The sequence below is a fragment of the Microtus pennsylvanicus genome, chromosome 4 (assembly GCF_037038515.1).
Source record: "Microtus pennsylvanicus isolate mMicPen1 chromosome 4, mMicPen1.hap1, whole genome shotgun sequence".
Lineage (NCBI taxonomy): Eukaryota > Metazoa > Chordata > Mammalia > Rodentia > Cricetidae > Microtus > Microtus pennsylvanicus.
In genome coordinates, this window is record NC_134582.1 from 5,786,547 (window position 1) to 5,805,063 (window position 18,517).

General features: G+C 50.1%; 1 protein-coding gene across 4 annotated transcripts in view; it reads right to left on the reverse strand.

Moving 5' to 3' along the window:
* Mbp (myelin basic protein) overlaps nucleotides 1-18,517 on the reverse strand; it is a 104,102-nt gene that overhangs the window by 27,731 nt on the left and 57,854 nt on the right. For all 4 annotated transcript variants that reach the window (XM_075968154.1, XM_075968152.1, XM_075968153.1 and 1 more), the window contains exon 4: nucleotides 3,866-4,296. In XM_075968154.1, coding sequence (XP_075824269.1) covers nucleotides 3,866-4,296 — 431 coding nt within the window. The remainder of the gene's footprint in view (nucleotides 1-3,865; nucleotides 4,297-18,517) is intronic.

An 18,517-nucleotide genomic window follows, 5' to 3' on the forward strand; every position in this document is an offset into this window, starting at 1 on the left:
TACGCGGAAGTTTACAGCAAAATCAAATCGCAGTACAACCACCTAAGGGCATCACCATTAAATACAAACGCGATTTACAAACATTCCACTTTTACAGAGGGCGCAATGCCCGCCAAACTCCAGGATAACTGCCACCCACTTAAGTAGCAGTGGACGGCGGTGGTAGTCAAGGTGGCAGACAGGCAGAGTTAGACACTAGGGACCAATACCCGGCCAAGGCTACTCATTAAAACAGTTTATACAAGAAATCTCAAAAGCATGACCTTGGACACAGATGCTTTCACAGGCAGACTTTCTCTAAAACGCCTCTCAAAAACTACTGCCAAGTGGGTGGGAGACAGGGAGGGGCATGGCGGTCCCTAGTGCTTATGAGGAAGTTTTGCTTCTGTCTGGACCCCCGAGTGCTCTATTTGCAGGTAGCAACGACAAACACTCTCTCTGACAGTGGCTCTACTGGAATTCTGGGAGGATCACATGGGTACTCCCACCATGTCCTTCACGTGACCGTGCATGTCACCTTTCCACACAGTGGCAAGTGTATCTGCCACCTTCGGACGCCAAAGTTAACAGTGAAGACTAAAGTTACTGGAGAATGGAGATACATTTAATACAGCATTAGAATGTGGTAGAAAGAGTCAGGGAACAGACACCGGCCAATTCACAATATGGATTACACCCAGCAGTACTTAGTCCTGGCCTGTCAAAACGAGGGGCAGAGCAGCCATCTGCAGACTAAATGACGAAAGGCCTACACTGGCAGGTTAGAAATGGAGATTGCATATTAAATAAATAGAGAATAAAAAATATAGGTGGAGCCACTAGTAAGGTGGCTTAGCTTAGACCATCTTCCCCCTGCTGGAAGAATGGAAGATGAGCTGCTACCTTCTTCTCTGTGAGTGTGTGTGTGTGTGTGTATCTGGATGCGGTGTTGTATGATCAGCTTAGGTCCTCTGTGAGATGCTTTCTTTGAATGGGAAGGGATCTTTCTATGATTTGTGTTCCGAGACAGCGGCTGGTGGGCCTGGGACTGCCCTAGGACTGGGGGCTGGTGGGCTCGGCAGTAGGTGAGAGGAAAAGGGGTTGGAGCAGGTGCCTTTGTTCTCTTCCTCAAAGCCACCTACCTCCTCACACCCTCTTTAGGCCCGGGCATCCTACTGGCTGGGAGACCTGTTCCTCAGAGGCCAGAGCACAGCCTCCCTTTCTTCCCAGGACAAAAGAGAATGCTCTCCATCAATGGACTTTTCACCATGGGTCTCAGAAGAATATGCCTTCTCAGGGCATTCTTCATGAGCTTTCTTTGAATGTCAGCCCGGCAAACACACAAAGGCTGGGTGTTGTCCCCGCATTCTGTGTGCCGGGGGTGGTGGCTCTGCATGGCACGGAGGCACCACGTGCCTGGGGAGGGAGGATGCAGGAGGCAATAGGACCAGAAGCCCTTTTGCAGGGTAAAGGAGGGTGTTCAGAGTCTCCCAGATTCCTTCTGGAGAACTGGCTCCGTACAGGCAGGCTATAGTTTTATCTGCAAGTGGCGGGTGGTGGGTCCTGTGGTCCTACCTGGGCACCCTGCACGTGAATTAGACCCCTGTCTCAGAATGACAGTGATAGCTAGCTAGTCGTTGGGCTTTTTTCTTTGCAGCTTCCTCAGGGACCTTTGTAGCCTAGGAAAACGAGCCCCCCATCTACAAGCATCAAAATACAAATAGAAACAAGTACTCCAGAAGCTGGCCCCAGCTGCTAGGGTGATTGTGATTCATAGCTCGGTGTAGAGTGAGATAATTTTCTATCTCCGACGTTAGAGAGCCAAGCATCACATTCAAGTAGGCTTGGACACACTAACCAGGCCCTTGCTGTGTGTGCCTGGGCAGCAGGTTTTCAGCAGAGGAAGGTGCCTCTGGCTCCATCTGGGACAAGCTTCAGGAGGGTACAGGGGAAGGCCAACACAGACAAACTCTATGGAAATGCCATAACCCTATTTTTGTATGTGAGTTAAAAAAAAATAAACAAACTAACAAATAATGAGAAAATAAGGATCACATATACAAACATCAAGGGACCTTTTATGTACAAAGGTTGTTCATTTAAAAACTTTTTCATATTCAGAATGCACAGCAATGGTGCAGAGAATTGACACCTTAAGTTAAAAAAATCCCAATTATTTAAATTTATATATATATGTATAAAATATATATATATCTCCAGTGAAAATGCTTTCTCTCCCTCAGGATCCTTGATGATCTAAGAGAAACTATTTGTGAATATTAGTACTGCTCTGAGCCTTTACTGTCTCCTGTGAAACATTTGATGGGCATGTGGTTTTAAAACAGTACACATCTGTACATTCTGGGAGGGCCATGGTGCTATCCACGGACGTGCTATGGTGCTGCAGCTTGAACCACAACCACAAAGCTGGTTCTAGACCCTGTGCCCTCCCTCCAGCTGGTTCACTTTTCCTGCACAGCATAAAAACATGTTCTTGTCTCCTCAGCTGCACAGACCAGGTTAAGGGTTCGAGGCTGGTGAGGCTGAGTGTGTGTGTGTGGGGGGGGTCTTGGTTTCACAGATAGGCCTCAGGGGACAGACATCTGGACCCTCCAGAACCGACATGCCTTGAGAAGAACACTTGAAAAGCCACACGAATGTAAGTTAGAAACAAGCCCCAGGATTGATGTATCGGGCTGAGAGCCCTGCCAACGACCGAGAGAATGTCTAGTACAGGCTGCAAAGGAGCCACATGCACCTGGACTCTGTCAGCAGGTCAGATACACCGAGGGTTAATGACAAGCAAATTGTGGTGACATCCTAACAAGGACCATCCTAACAAGGCTGTTGGGACGCCGAGGGGCTCTGGTGGCCACGGAGAGCTCAGCTCCAGCAGTTCAGTCACTCTGGCTCTCAAACGTGTGGCTGTGACCACAGCATTTCAGGAAACCTGCACTGCCAACAGCCCCAGAGCCACGGAGAGGCCTCCGTCCCACACTTTAGTCCAGAACCGCATGAGTTCTGCAAGGCTCTTAGTCACAATTCACAGGCTGCTCAAAAACCAGGGCTTGTTTTGAACGTTCCCACCCACACTCCTCCCCAGAGTTGTCCAGCCGTCCAACAGAGTTAGAGAAAATGCCACACACTTGTAAGGTAATAGCCACCTGTCACTAGCTGCTAGACAAACCTGAACCACAGGCTAAGGCATCCCTCCCCAGGTGTTGCGCTTGGAAACTGGACTATTTGTACCTTTTATCTTCTGATACAGTTTTTGTTTTCATCCACAGAACATTTGCTTTTGAAACATCAGGAAGCACAGTTTATATTTAAATTAATGGAATCACAAAATAATAAAGCCTTGACTCATGAACATTCATTAATTCCTCCACCCGCCCCCAACAAACTACTTAAGACCAAGGGGAAAGTTGCCCAGAGGTGGAGGGGTTTGCTCTGCAGACCTCCGTCTCCTCAATGGACCATTGCTTCACAGTGGCGAGAAGTTAGCGGCCTGAACCAGCAGTGAATGAGCACAAATCAGGACTGAAACCAGAAGCACTGTGCAGAGGCAGAATCAGCAGAAGCCCCAGGCAGAGGGCACACACACCTAAGACAGGTACTCTCACTGTCACATCCAGGGTGCCCCAAAATTCAGATGCAGAAGACCCTTGCATTCCTGAGTGACACCCCAATCGCTGCCCCCTTGTGACAAAGGGAACAGAACAAGTAGAAATAGGCTAAGTGGTGACCAAGGCCACTCCCCTGGGCCATCAGCATTGTCCGGCTAGGACCAGTATCTCAGACACAGGGACATGTGCCCAGTTCCTTTGCCCACCTCTCCTTCCTTTCTGCCGTCAACCCCACGGCTCCTCTACTCCTCGGAGCTCACCTTGCCGGAGCCCCGCTTGGGCGCGCCCCTGTCACCACTAAAGAAGCGCCCGATGGAGTCAAGGATGCCCGTGTCTCTGTGCCTTGGGAGGAAGCCATGCCTGGCATGGTCCATGGTACTTGCTGTGGCCAGGTACTTGGATCGCTGTGAGGGTCTCTTCTGTGATGCCATCACATCCAGGCCTTCGGAAGCTGCTGTGGAGTCTTCTTGGATGGTCTGGAGCTCGTCGGACTCGGAGGGCCTGTCTTTGAAGGTGTTGTCCTCCCTTCCTGGGGCATCTCGGGAAAAGAGGCGGACCAACTGGGGGCGGCTCCCTGGGTCAGCTGGGTGGGCACCCTGCCAGTTATTCTTTGGGTCGGCTGTGTGCTTGGAGTCTGTCACCGCCGCGTCCTCAGCCGAGGTCCCATTGTTTTGGACCGCATCTGCCTCCCCTGCAACAACAATGCGATATGAATGTGGGCCTGTGCACGGCCTCCCGAGGGACAAAGCCGCTTTCTTCCTGGGGTCTTGAGCTAGCTGTCTCCTATAAAACCCAAGATAAGTGATGGCCCCAGGAGCCCCCACAGTACTTTGGATTGCCTCAACTGGAGGGAGCTAGCCTGAATTGAGCTTGCTTGGTATAGGAGACTCAGGGGTCATTTTCACGATCTCATCTAAAGAACCCTTCCCCCCCAGGGTGGGGATGGCCTGAGTACCCATAGCAATCATGCCAAAATGACTCCCGAGTTACTCCCTGCACCAGATAGCTCTTTGGTGTCGGTATCTTCTATCTACTGTCTAAGTTAGGGCCACTGATATACGAGCCCCAAATGTTGAAACCGTTGTTTGACAAAAGGTGGTTTTAGTGTTCTCAGTAGAGACTAGACTCCTCACATCTTCCTGCAGCTCATACCTAGGGAAGTAGGTCACTGGGGCCTTCCTCTCTCCCAGATTCCACAGGAGGCCTCTGGCCCCGGGAGCTGCTTACCCAGGCACTAAGTCTATTCTTCTCTCAAGTTACAGAGTTGGGTTTAAGTGACTGTCACTTAGCTTCCTCTCGTAGGTCTCACACTTACCTGTAGAAATTTGGCTTAGCCACACCTTCCTAACACCCATCTATCCACTCCCTACCCATCCTTTATCGAACCTCCCTCCCGTCTACCCATCAGCCAGCCCCCTTATCCAGAGTTCAGGATGTGCAGACCCCCCTCATGACAGTGGTGGTGCCTAGGCCAGGCTGAGGGGCCAGGCAGTGCCAAGGATTTGCCAGGTTTATACTCCAGGGAGGCAGAGGAAAAGAAAGAGGCCCAGAGGGCTGAAACAAGGCAGCTGTGGGTGGGGACACTGTTTTGCTGAAGGTGTTTTCTGGTGACTCCGTCAAGGTATCATAAGCACCACATTTCCATGACTCATCAGAGCCACCCACAGGACCTGGACACTGCCACTGGCAGCCCTGGTACATCACAGAGAAGTTGGAGCCCTGCTCATCAAGAGGATCACATCACATCCTACAGCAAGCTCACGGCACACCTCTGCAATGCCATTTGCTTGGTGGTTTGTCCTTGTGGTATTGGGGAGGTTGTCCCTGAGACTCCCTGTCTGGTGAGGCTAGAGGTTCCATATTCCCGGAAAGGAAGGTGTTCACAGTCGGTTTGGGAGCCCTGAGTACCATTCTCTAGGAGGGGAGGCTGCACGTGAGCAGTCCTGATATGACATTTCCCCGTCCACCTCACAGGCCCAGATGGCCAGCAGAACTTCCAGAGATGGATGGCCTCAGGCCTGCTGAAGGGCCAACAGCCTTGATGGGAGAGTCTTCGTTTGCAATGAGATGCAATGGCTAATAATCATTATCGACTTGACAGAATCGCCCCAGACAACTAGAATCACCCAGGAGACAACTGGAATCGCCTAGGAGACAATTAGAATCACCTAGGAGACAATTAGAATCACCCAGGGGATGACTGGAATCACCTAGGAGACAATTAGAATCACCCAGGGGATGACTGGAATCACCCAGGAGACAATTAGAATCACCCAGGAGATGACTGGAATCACCTAGGAGATGAGCCTGTGGACATGTGTGTAAGAGAGTCTCTAGATGGGGTTAATTGTAGCAGGAAGACCCACTCTAGATGTGGGTGGCATCACTGCACCGGCGAGGGGCCCGGAATGAGTACACAGGAGAAAGCAAGCCAAGCAGCTGTCTCTCTGCTTCCTGACTGTATGCAATGTGACCGCTCGGCTCACTCTTACTGCTGGCTACGATGCACTCTACCTTCACAGTGTGGGCCAGAATAAACCTGCTCTTCCTTAAACTGCCTTGGGCAGGAATTTTGTCCTGGCAACAAGAGACCTAACCACTATAGAAGGCAATGTGGGATGCATCAGAGTATGACATGAATTGTGGATGGATTGCACTTCCTAAGAAAATTTCTCTGCCTTCACACTCATTAAGATCTGGGTGCTGGTACCCAAGGCGAACGTGAAGCAGGCACTCCGGGGTGGGCTACCCCATCTGAGCAGCTGCTCTCTGGGGCCAGCATAGCTGATGCGGGATCCGCACCAGTCACGTATAGACTTGGTGATGGGTAGACTCGTGTGTGCACTTCTGCCTCCCCACCTATGCTTTGGGCAGAGAGCTCACACAGAAGGACCCATCCTCTGCTGCTAGAGCTGCTCACAGGACTAGGGTGACACTGTGCTGGTCACCTGGTTTCATTCTTCCACAATATGGAGAAATAAAAATGGAACATATATAAAATATCTCCTGGTTGGAAACATCAGAAGACTTCTGACTCCAGTGTGCCTCTCTTATTTCTTAGTGTGTGACTGTCCTGAGGTTTCCAGGGTGAGTTGGAATGACCAAACATTCCACAGCTGTCTGAGCTCATGGAGGCTCCTCTGATCAGATACGGGATAGCCACATGGATGACAGGTCGGTGGGGTCTGGGACAGCTGATAAGGGGTCTGAGGCAGGTGGTGCCCTTGGTTGCACATAGTTACAGAAGTTTGCATAAATACAGCACCCATATTGCAAAGGCTTCCAAATCCAGAAAATCACAGGGTCTAGAAACTGACCCACAAATAACATGATCTCCATCTCAAAGTTCTTAACTGGGGTCCTACTCCAAAGCTGAGCCACAACCCATGTTGCAGTCTAAATATTTGCTGGTGACAAAGGGCCAGGCAAACTCTGGGAACCAGGATGGCTACGGTCTCATCCAGGCCTCTATTGGATGACACGTGCTGTCATGACGGGTGCTGTGGGAACGGGTCACTCAGTTTAGGGTGACTGAGAACAGGACAGGACCAAGTGGGTGGAGATGCCCGCTGGCACCCTTCTTTCATGACCACTGGCTCGTCGTGAATAAAAAGGAACATGGCTATTTCTAGCAGTACTTAAGCTTGGTCACCATACAGTGTTTGCAAGGTGCACACAGCACTCTGCGGGGTGCTTTGGAGAGGTGGGGTTTGCAGGGGTGCAGCGCTGACTTACAGGTGGAGAGGGTGGTAGGAGCACCTAGGAGCCTGGTTCTGAGCTGGAGCTATAAATTCTGTAGCTGACAGAAACGCATGCCAATGAGGAGGGAAGACAAGAGCTATGCTGTGAGGAATTAAAGGCATTAACAAAACACAAGAGCATCTGAATGCTAATATTTTTACAACAGTTGGGCTTTGTGTCCTTGAATACAGTTATTTGTGAGATGCAGAAAGGCCTCTGTGTCCCCAGAGTGGCTCCTCCCTTCTTGAAAGAAGTATGGTAGGGAGTCTAAACCTGTAACTTGCAACCCTGCGAGGGGCCCGAGCACAGTTCAGCATGCTCAGGAACATTGCCTCGGTCAAATTGAAACCAGAGATGCTTTCCATTCAGACTCCATTTACAGAAGGGATGCGTGTCACTCTTAGGGACACGCCCAGATCTGATCTTACCAAAACGGGCACGGAGAGTATTGCTAAAATCTCTCCAATCTTACAGCTATGAGGAGCCTGGAAAGCTCCGGTGGGGAGACAGCCTGGCCTTCCGAGAGGTGAAACGGTACACCTTTGAGCAGTCCGGGGTACCAGGGAGTTTTAAATGGCTTTTAGAGCTCAGAAACTCCCAGGGCCTTGACATCTGGGGTGACATTTACTATTTAAAGATCCCCGAAGTCACGGCTCCAGGAGGCTCATCTTCTGCTGACCTGGCCAGCCAAAGGGCACAGTGGCCCAGGCTCTATGAACTAACTCCCCCTTCAGAGCTTCCTGGTGCCCACTGAGTCCTCCTTCAGGATCTTTCTGTGTGGCTACAGCCGCCAATCTCCGCCCCCCATCTCCCTTCATTTTTCCTTCGTGTCTGACCTCCTCCTCCTCTTCCTCATCCTTCCCCCACACCCTGTGTTGGGGTTTTTGCTCTGTTGCTAACTCTGTATCCATCAGGTTCTCGTCACCGGAGTCCATCATATGCTACAACATCAGCGTGGCAACACTAGGCTACATCTTTTCATGCACCCTTTCGACTCCTCTGTACCCTCATACAGAGGGCAGCTTCCTCTTGCTCCCCAAAGGGCACCCCACTGACCATGTGTGAGTGCTGGCTCAGAATCCTTGCACCGAAGCCCGCTGTGGTAACCCTCCACGTCACATTTTCAAACTGGCCACTCTTGCCTGGATGCAACTCCTCTTTGTGGTTAGTGAGCACTTTAGGGCCTGCCTTTTCCTTTGCTTGGCTTCACACTGCTTCCCTGGCTATTTTGTGATTATTTCTATGTCAATAATAATAATAATAATAATAATAATAATCTTATGTAGGTGTTCATGTTGTGGGCATGTGTGCATGTGTGTGAGCATGGGAACATGTTGTCACAGCCTGTGTGTGAGCGTGGGTCCATGTTGTCACAGCCTGTGTGTGAGCGTGGGTCCATGTTTGTCACAGCCTGTGTGTGAGCGTGGGTCCATGTTGTCACAGCCTGTGTGTGAGCGTGGGTCCATGTTGTCACAGCCTGTGTGTGAGCGTGGGTCCATGTTGTCACAGCCTGTGTGTGAGCGTGGGTCCATGTTGTCACAGCCTGTGTGTGAGCGTGGGTCCATGTTGTCACAGCCTGTGTGTGAGCGTGGGTCCATGTTGTCACAGCCTGTGTGTGAGCGTGGGTCCATGTTGTCACAGCCTGTGTGTGAGCGTGGGTCCATGTTGTCACAGCCTGTGTGTGAGCGTGGGTCCATGTTGTCACAGCCTGTGTGTGAGCGTGGGTCCATGTTGTCACAGCCTGTGTGTGAGCGTGGGTCCATGTTGTCACAGCCTGTGTGTGAGCGTGGGTCCATGTTGTCACAGCCTGTGTGTGAGTGTGGGTCCATGTTGTCACAGCCTGTGTGTGGGCATGGGAACATGTGTGTCATAGCCTGTGTGTGAGCGTGGGTCCATGTTTGTCACAGCCTGTGTGTGAGCGTGGGTCCATGTGTGTCATAGCCCGTGTGTGAGCGTGGGTCCATGTTGTCATAGCCTGTGTGTGAGCGTGGGTCCATGTTGTCACAGCCTGTGTGTGAGCGTGGGTCCATGTTGTCACAGCATGTGTGTGAGCATGGGTCCATGTTGTTACAGCCTTTGTGTGGGCATGGGAACATGTATGTCATAGCATGTGTGTGAGCATGGGAACATGTATGTCATAGCCTCTGTGTGGGCATGGGAACATGCATGTCATAGCCTCTGTGTGGGCATGGGAACATGTATGTCATAGCCTGTGTGTGAGCATGGGAACATGTATGTCATAGCCTCTGTGTGGGCATGGGAACATGTATGTCATAGCCTCTGTGTGGGCATGGGAACATGTATGTCATAGCTCTGTGTGGGCATGGGAACATGCATGTCATAGCCTCTGTGTGGGCATGGGAACATGTATGTCATAGCCTTTGTGTGGGCATGGGAACATGTATGTCATAGCATGTGTGTGAGCATGGGAACATGTATGTCATAGCCTCTGTGTGGGCATGGGAACATGCATGTCATAGCCTCTGTGCGGGCATGGGAACATGTATGTCATAGCCTGTGTGTGAGCGTGAGTGCATGTTGTCACAGCCTGTGTGTGAGTGTGGGTCCATGTTGTCACAGCATGCATGTGAGCATGGGTCCATGTTGTCACAGCATTTGTGTGGGCGTGAGTCCATGTTGTCACAGCCTGTGTGTGGAGATAGGAGATAATCACAGATGTTGGTTCTCACACTCTATGTCCAGACAGGGTCTTTTGGTTACTGCTGTCCATATGAGGCTAGCTGTGTTCTGGGAATTCTCCTGTCTTCACCTCCATCCCTCTCCCCTGGGGCACATACATGTTACTACAGGTTACATTCAAGCTACCAGGTCAGGCTTTACCAGTGGACTCTGGGGTTCTGAACTCAAGCCCCAGATACTTGCACAGCAAGCAGGCACCTTGTCTACTAAGCCACCCCCCCCCAACTCCATGTCCTTTATTTTTGAGACTTTCTCTGTGTAGCTCATGATATTCCCGTTTCAGCTTTCTGGGTGCTGGGATTACAGATACGCATCCTCACATCCAGCTAACGAGTCATTTTTAAGTGTGAGTTTCTCTTAAATCTGCTTTTGAAATGAGCGTCCATTATGGAATCCTTTGTGACTAGGTGTGGAAGGCTTTGTAGCAAGAATCGTTCACCTGGTTCTGAGGTACCAAGATAATGGATTTAGCATGACGCTTTACCACGGAAAACAAACCATCGCACGGTCCTGGGGTTTGACAAGTCCTCTGCCCACGTGTGCTAGGGAATCTGTGCATACAAAGCAGAACACAGGAGTAACAGAGAACAGATATCATTAAATCACCCTGCCCTGCTTCTGGAGTCTGCAGAGGCCCACAGGCGTAGCCCTGAAGCTGACCTTGTCCTCCTGCCCACAGCTGTCCTCGGTAAGTCACTGGCCGAGCTGGGCGGCAGCGCGTTTCTACTCGCAAGTGGGACGGCAGCAGTGCCAGTCTCGTCTGTCGTGTAGACAATGGCCGCCTAGCATGAGGGTCTCACTCAGTGTCATCTTTAGCTCAAGCTACTGTCCCCAGGAGCCAGAGGTTGGTGCTAAGGGTGAATTTCTTCTGCTGCAGTCTATTGCGCCCACGGAAACCCTGTCCCACAAACAGCTCCACGCGTTCCAGCACACCCTGCACGTCCTTCCAGTTGTTTCCTCAGGGCCTCCAGTCTGGATACCTTCCTGAGGAAATGTGAGGCTTTAAAAGGTGTGCACACAAGCATGAGGTGCTGGGTTCCCAGGGGGAGTTCAAAAGCTAGGGGTATGGCAGGTGGGTCTGCATTTCCTTTCCGTCGTTTCTGGACATGCTGAAGCTGCTGCATGGTTCCATGCACAGACACTCACTTGTAGGAAACCTGCACAGACACGCTTGCAGGAAACCTGCACAGACAGACACGCTTGCAGGAAACCTGCACAGACAGACACGCTTGCAGGAAACCTGCACAGACAGACACGCTTGCAGGAAACCTGCACAGACAGACACGCTTGCAGGAAACCTGCACAGACAGACACGCTTGCAGGAAACCTGCACAGACAGACACGCTTGCAGGAAACCTGCACAGACAGACACGCTTGCAGGAAACCTGCACAGACAGACACGCTTGCAGGAAACCTGCACAGACATGCTTGCAGCAATCCTGGGATGCAGGCAATGCAGGTATGGGAGACCACACCGAAGCCCTCGGACAGGATCAGCCACCTTCAGAGCTCAGAGCCTTTGCACAGCCGAAGCTACTTCAGTTGGTTAAGTACACCTCAGCATCACAATCAACAGCTGGATTCCATTAGCTGGGCATGCTTGACGATTCCCAACCCCCAAGAAGTGATTTTGGCATCTAGCCAATGGTCAGTTCTGGAAATAGTGCCCCAAATACATCCATCTATCTAAACATGCCAGAGCAGGCCACTTTCAGGATGGCTCAGACCAGACCCTAGCTGCAAACTCAGGATCGGAGAGACCATTATTGTGCAATCTGCAACGCGGAGAGAGTGTAATTATTTGATAGAGATTTAAAAAACAAAACAAAACAAAACTGCTGTTTTAAAGCGTGTGGCCTCCTTTCCTATTTCTGGTCAGGTGATCGACTAAAGGTTCCCGCTGTGGGATGCACACTAGCATACAGGCCTGTTTCTAGTTTTCTCTTCCGTGATACTTTATCATCACAACACAGTGAGATTCTGCACATCAGCCCCTTCCCCGCTCCCGTCCTTGACTGTGACTGTTTGGTTCTGGCAGAAGAAATTTTGAGATCCCAGCATTTTTCTTTATAAGCAAGAAACACTTGGGACATAGAGGTGATGGTGGTGGGGTACAAGGCACTGGTGTGGAAGATACGGGACACCGACGATGCCAGGACAACTCCCCCCGGGCTTCTCCTAATGCTCAATTGTTTGCTCCAATTTGTGGGAATTTTAACTACAGCAGCTGTACAGATAAGTGGATAAATCTGGAGACTTCCAGGCTGGCAAGCTTGAGGGAGGCTGCCCAGACTCTGTAACCAAGAGAACATGTGGCTCAGAGGCTCCCTATTTAGTGACCATGGGTGGGTGAGTGGGTGTTGGCTGCAAAAGGGGTCTGCAGGTGATTTCCTGGGGTTCTGACCTGGGTAGGAGAGCTTTTCTGCTGTGCTCTCAAATACTCTCAACAGGAGAAGCAGGGAGGTCTGGGGCCAGGGCAAAGTTAAGTCCCCAGTCACTGGCATCTAGCCCTTGCTTTGGGGCAAGCTGCAGGCACACAGGTACATATAGCCCTGCTCCTACCTGGAGAAGAGGGGAGTGAGGACAGATACCTACAGGACTCTGACCACTTGACCTTCTTGAGAAGCAGCCCTGGCCTACAGAGGAGCTATGGAATCTGGAAGTGTGGGCCAGGCTGGAGAGGACCTTCCTTGTTTATGGAATAATTCTGCCACTGGCAGGCTGTGCTCAGGGTCACCTGGGAGGGCATAGGAAACAAAAAGGCCCATGGTGTGGCCTGTGGACTAGCTATGACAGAAATTCTGCATCTATGAGAGGCATGTGGCTGCTTGCCAGGCTGCCCAGGGCGATGGCTTTAAGCACTTCCACAAATGGATCTTGTCAGCCCACCCATCACACACCAATGCCTCTTTTGTGTGCCCAGAACATATAGTTTCTATGTACTCTAAACAGCTCACTCAGGGACTCTCCCACATCAAGAAAGGGGTCACAATAACTGGAGAGCCTCAGGCTAGGGCTGGACTATACTCCTTGGGACCTACTCACATACTTGGCCAGTCTGAGTCTTGCTGAGTGAGAGTTTCCTGTGCCCAGTGAAGGCAATGGCCCACCATCCCGCTGCCCTATTGCAGCCTGTGTAGACATGAGAGATAAAAGGAACCCCATAGTCATAGTTTCTTCTCCTAACACAAGCTCCAAGGATGCTATAGCTCTGCAGTGACAAGTAGACCTAGAGTAGTGCCCATCCCAGACCACAGCATCCCAGGAAGCCTGCAGCTGAAGGTGATTCCTGGATCCCCATCCCAGACCACAGCATTCCAGGAAGCTCATAGCCGAAGGTGATACTTGGATCCCCATCCCAGACCACAGCATTCCAGGAAGCCTGCAGCTGAAGGTGATTCCTGGATCCCCATCCCAGACCACAGCATTCCAGGAAGCTCATAGCCGAAGGTGATACTTGGATCCCCATCCCAGACCACAGCATTCCAGGAAGCCCACAGCCGATGGTGATTCTGGATCTTGACAGCATTACAGAGCCAGTTCTTAGCACACATAAGCTGAGTTCAACTGAATGTGAACACACGGTCCAGAGGTCTGGAATATGACAGAACTGACCCTGGTTTTACTACCTTCAGCATGTGATTTCACGGTTTTACGGCTTGGCTACCTTGTATGCCTGAGATCACCTCAGATGTATGCCTATGTATCATCTGAGGATTCCGGGCTCCCTCATAGTCTTGTTTTGACAAGACCTTACGGCATGAGGCCTGGAGCAAATAAATGCTCTATCCATCAATCTATATCTACCCCATCCACCATTTATCTATTCTACCCATATGTTCATTTATCTGTCCATCCATCCATCCATCCACTATCCATCCACCCATCTATCCATCTATCCACCCATCCATCCATCCATCCTCCATCCATCCATCCTCCATCCATCTATCCACCCATCCATCATCCATCCATCCATCCATCCATCCGCCATCCATCCATCCATCCATCCATCTTCCATCCATCTATCCATCCATCCATCCATCCATCCATCCATCCATCTATCCATCCATCCATCCATCCATCCATCTTCCATCCATCTATCCATCCATCCACCATCCATCCATCTATCATACATTCACTATCTCCCCCTTATCTATCCATCCACCCACCCCACCCACCTATCTATCCACCTACTATTTACTCCATCCCATGGTTCATCTGTTATCCGGTAATCTATTCTTTTACCCGTTATCCAACCTCCCCATCCATCCATTCACTTGCCCATTGCCTATCTCTACACTTTCCACCCTGGCCCACCATGAGACCACTTTCTTTAGGCCTTCATTTTTTTTCCTCTTCAAGTGTCATTGATTTTCACCCCCAATCTACCAGAGATGCTGATTTCTAGTCCCACAAGAAAACTGAGCCCTGGATTGTGTGGCCTCAGGAGAGCATCCAGCCTTAGATGCTCTAAGCTGGATTCTCCCACCCACAGCTTCCCAGGGCTCCAAAGGTCCTTTTGTCTCCAGTGTCCTACTCAAGACCCATCACCGCTATCCCTATAGCCACTGTCACCATAAATAAAAGTACAACCCAAGCCCACATGCTTCCTCTGCTGCCTTCTACGCGCTGAACTGGAGAGACTCCCCGTGCCAGGCTCCATGTGCCCCACCTTCTCCATAACGGCATTGTTTGGTTTCCTGAAGGCAACAGAACCAGTGTGTACCTCTTCTCCCACCTTTCTTGAGGTGTAAAGTGCTTTCCTACGATGACAGCACCCCAGACATCAATGTGACTTTGGGTCAGAGAAGCTGTAATCAACTCAAGAGCAACCCTTGCAACCAAGGCAGAGACTTGGCATTAACAGATGTAATGAAAGCCCCACACGGCGAGCTCTGCTCCGGAATTCCTTCAGAGTGCTGTGGGCTCTAATACTTTGCTTCCTTTTGTCTTCCTCTCAGTTCTGGGGTTGAAAACTACGGCCTCCTATGCGTGACAAGTGTTCAGCCACCGGGCTATGTCTCAGCCCTCTTTTCATTTTGTATTTTGAGACAAATTGCGCTTTTATTATATTTACATGTTATATTTCCTTAATTTGTTTAGGCTGGCTTTGAACTCACTCAGCAGTGTAGGTAAGCCTTGAGCCTACCTCAACCATCTTCCTTCCTCAGCCGCCTGAGCAGCTGGGATTACAGATGTGTGCCCCCAGACTCAGCCCTGATAGACTTTTGTGCCTGAAAACAACCCCTCAATCCATTGTGTTGGTGGAGTGTTTGCTAGAACAGGCTCCTTCCAAGGGTTGCAGCATTTGTCCTGAAGATAAAGTGCCAGTTTTCTGTAAATGTAGGGAAGACAAGAGCAGCAGGCTGGGTCCCAGCCATTTGTCAGCAGGTCCTGCCCACTTGCCAGTCACACAGGTCTGTCGACTCGTTATCAGGGCCACATTCTGTAGGGATACGGATGTTTAGGTGTGTGGCCAGGCTTTTGAAGCATGGAGGTGGCTGGAGAAGATGCTTTGAAGGCAAGTGTAGCATTGCTACCCGCTCTGTGAGTTGAGGTCACTCCATGGGATTGGAAACTGGCTCCACGGCTCTCCGGGGGTATACAGTGGACGTGAGCAGGGACTGGAGCCAGATTCTGAATTGTACAGGCTTCAGATCTTATATTGGAGAAGCCCTTTTATCCTCCGTCTTGCAGACACTTGACCACCGGGAGGGTGTACTGGAGTCGGGCAGGTAACAGGTCTGGGAGGGGTGCCTTGAGTCTGGAGCACACTGGCCATCGTGGAGAAGCTCGTGATTTGACACCACACTGCCTGCAAGAGCAGGCTACCTCCATACAGTCTCAGAGTCTCAATTGGGAGGTACAGGGCCATCGACACTGCAACCCCGGAGACACGCTGTGTTGGAGTGCTAAAAGCTGTTCTTGCGGATAACAGCTTCAGTCAGTTAACAACTTGCTACAGCCACTTAGAAGACCATTCCACGCACTACGCAAGGGCCTATCACATCTGCAATTGGTTGGCATGGAAACGGAGAAGGCTCTGTGCCAGAAATCTCAGGCTAATGGGATTGGGAACATTGCCTTAGTGTGAAGGAAAAGAACTGGGTTGTCAAGGGATGGGCAAGGGGCAAGCTCTGAATCAGCATTGCCAAACTGAAAGAGCCTGGCCCGGAAGAGCAGGGGCAAATGCTACAGCAGAGAGCTTTCTGCAAATCTTCACACATGCTCTGTGTTGTAGCATGTGAGCATGGCGGAGCCACATGTTTCCAGGCCAGGTAGCCTGCTCACTGGCAGGCAGAAAGCAGAGCATTGGCCCATTCCTACTGTCAGCCCCGTCATTTTGCTCTCCTCCTTCTTCCCTTCCTGGTGCCTGGGAGTTGGTAAAAAGGAACCAGGATCTGTGACTGTGCTTGTCCAGCTCTTCTAGTGCCTGTGTAGATCCAGGCATGGAGCCGTTTCTGTGTACTGAAGTCTGTGCACAGCTTCGTATATGTATGTTAGCATGTGTGTGCATGTGTGCACACATCAAATGCTTAGCAAAGAGCCTTTCTATAACTGCTTACATGGTGCTGCTGATGCTAGGCTTCTGTGGCATATTTCTGGAGCATAAGAAACTGCACGGCTGAAGTCCTCTCCTTTGCATGTAACACCGAGCAGACCAGTCAGTCAGCAGAGGCTTCCAGTGATGGGCACGCTGTCCTGTACCACACCTGGCCCTCCCTTGTGTTTGCCGAGCTTGGAAGCCAAGAGCACAAACTGACACGCCCACACATTCTTGTTTGGTCTTCTTAAATGAAAAGCACACAGCATACGGTGTTTAGCACTTAGACACAGGAGTGTGTTGGGCCAGTCACAACTGTTCCGTGACACAATTGTCTGCTGTGGTCGCACTCCAGTGGCAGAGTCTAACAAGATCCAGGATGGAGATACTATCACTGTTCTCTGTCTCCAGGCACAGGATGGTGGCGTTCCTGTCTTTAGGATGAAGCCGGAGGACAGTTCGGCCCTAAGATACGTGTGATGTTTAGGTGTAAGAAGCCAAGAGGAGAAGCCATTAGCACGGTTCGCACTTTGTGGCCTTAGGGTAGAGATTAGCCGGTTGAGTGTTTGCCTAGCACGCATGATCTCATAGCCCAGACATGGTGGCACACTCCTGTAATCATAGCACTTGGAGCTGGAGGCAAGAGGATTGGAAGTTCAAAGTTATCCTTGACTGCATAAAGAGTCTTAGGTCAGACTAAGCTGTATGAGATACTGTCTCAAAAAAAAAAAAAAAAAGAAGGAAAGAAAGGAAAAAAACAAAAAAGGAAAAGAAAAACAAGAAGAAGAGGAAAGAAACAAAAAGAAAGACAGACAGACATTTGGTGGCCTAAAAAGTAAGGCAGTTTTAAAGACATATTTGATTTTGATTTTAGTAGTTAAATTAATGATAATTGTTTTCAAATCAGAAGATGAAGATGTGAGCGTGTCAGTCTGGGCTCTGGGATAACTTACACTTAATTCCTGCCCTCAGGGCCACTGGAGAACCTTAGAAGGGCCTAGGGTCCGTGAGGAGGTAGAGTACCTCCCAAACCTGAGGGGGGGGAAGAGTGAGAGGGTGCTGTGAGAGGGGAGGGTGGCAGGCAGAACCTGACCGAGCAGTGAGACACAGAGCCTTTATAGCCCTTTTCACAACACCTATGCTTATGTTTATACCAAAGACTTTTCTCTAACAGCTTCTCAAAGTGAAGCACAAATGGCGAATAAACATAAAAAATGCTTGGCGTTCTTTAGCCATCAGGGAAATGCAAATCCAAACTGCCTTGCCAGACTAGCCAGCATCAAGGTTACAAACAGCAGCAAACCCTGATGCTGATGAGGGAGAGAGGACGCTTTGTGCACTGCTGGTGGTGATGATAAGCAGTCCAGTCGCCATGGAAATCAGTGCGGAGGGTCCTCACAAACTGAAAATAGAACAGCTTACGATCTGGTGGGCCAGTTCGGGGCGTGCACACTTGAAGACAATGTGCCGTAGGATCCACGAATGTCACTGGTGGGTATGCATACTTGAAGACAATGCACCACAGAGGAACTTGTGCATTCACGTTTACAGACTCACTATTCCCAGCAGCCAGCTTATGGCATAGGAATGGCTGAAGAAAATGTGGTATATATGCACAATGGAATTTTAGTCATTAAAAAGAATGAAATTACATTGTTTTCTGGAATATAGATACAAATGGTGATTATACTAGTCAAAATAAATCAGACAAGAAAGACAGATACTGAATGGTTTTCTCATTTGTAGACTCTCTACACATACATACATGTTTATGAATATGTATACATACTATAAATGATATGAATGTATTAGGGAGACTAGTGAGAGGGAGGGAGGGCTTGGGGATGAATGCGGATGAAGTGAAGAGCACGCTTGAAAAGAAATTGTCTTTATGAAACCCAGAACCATGTACAATGAATACACATCA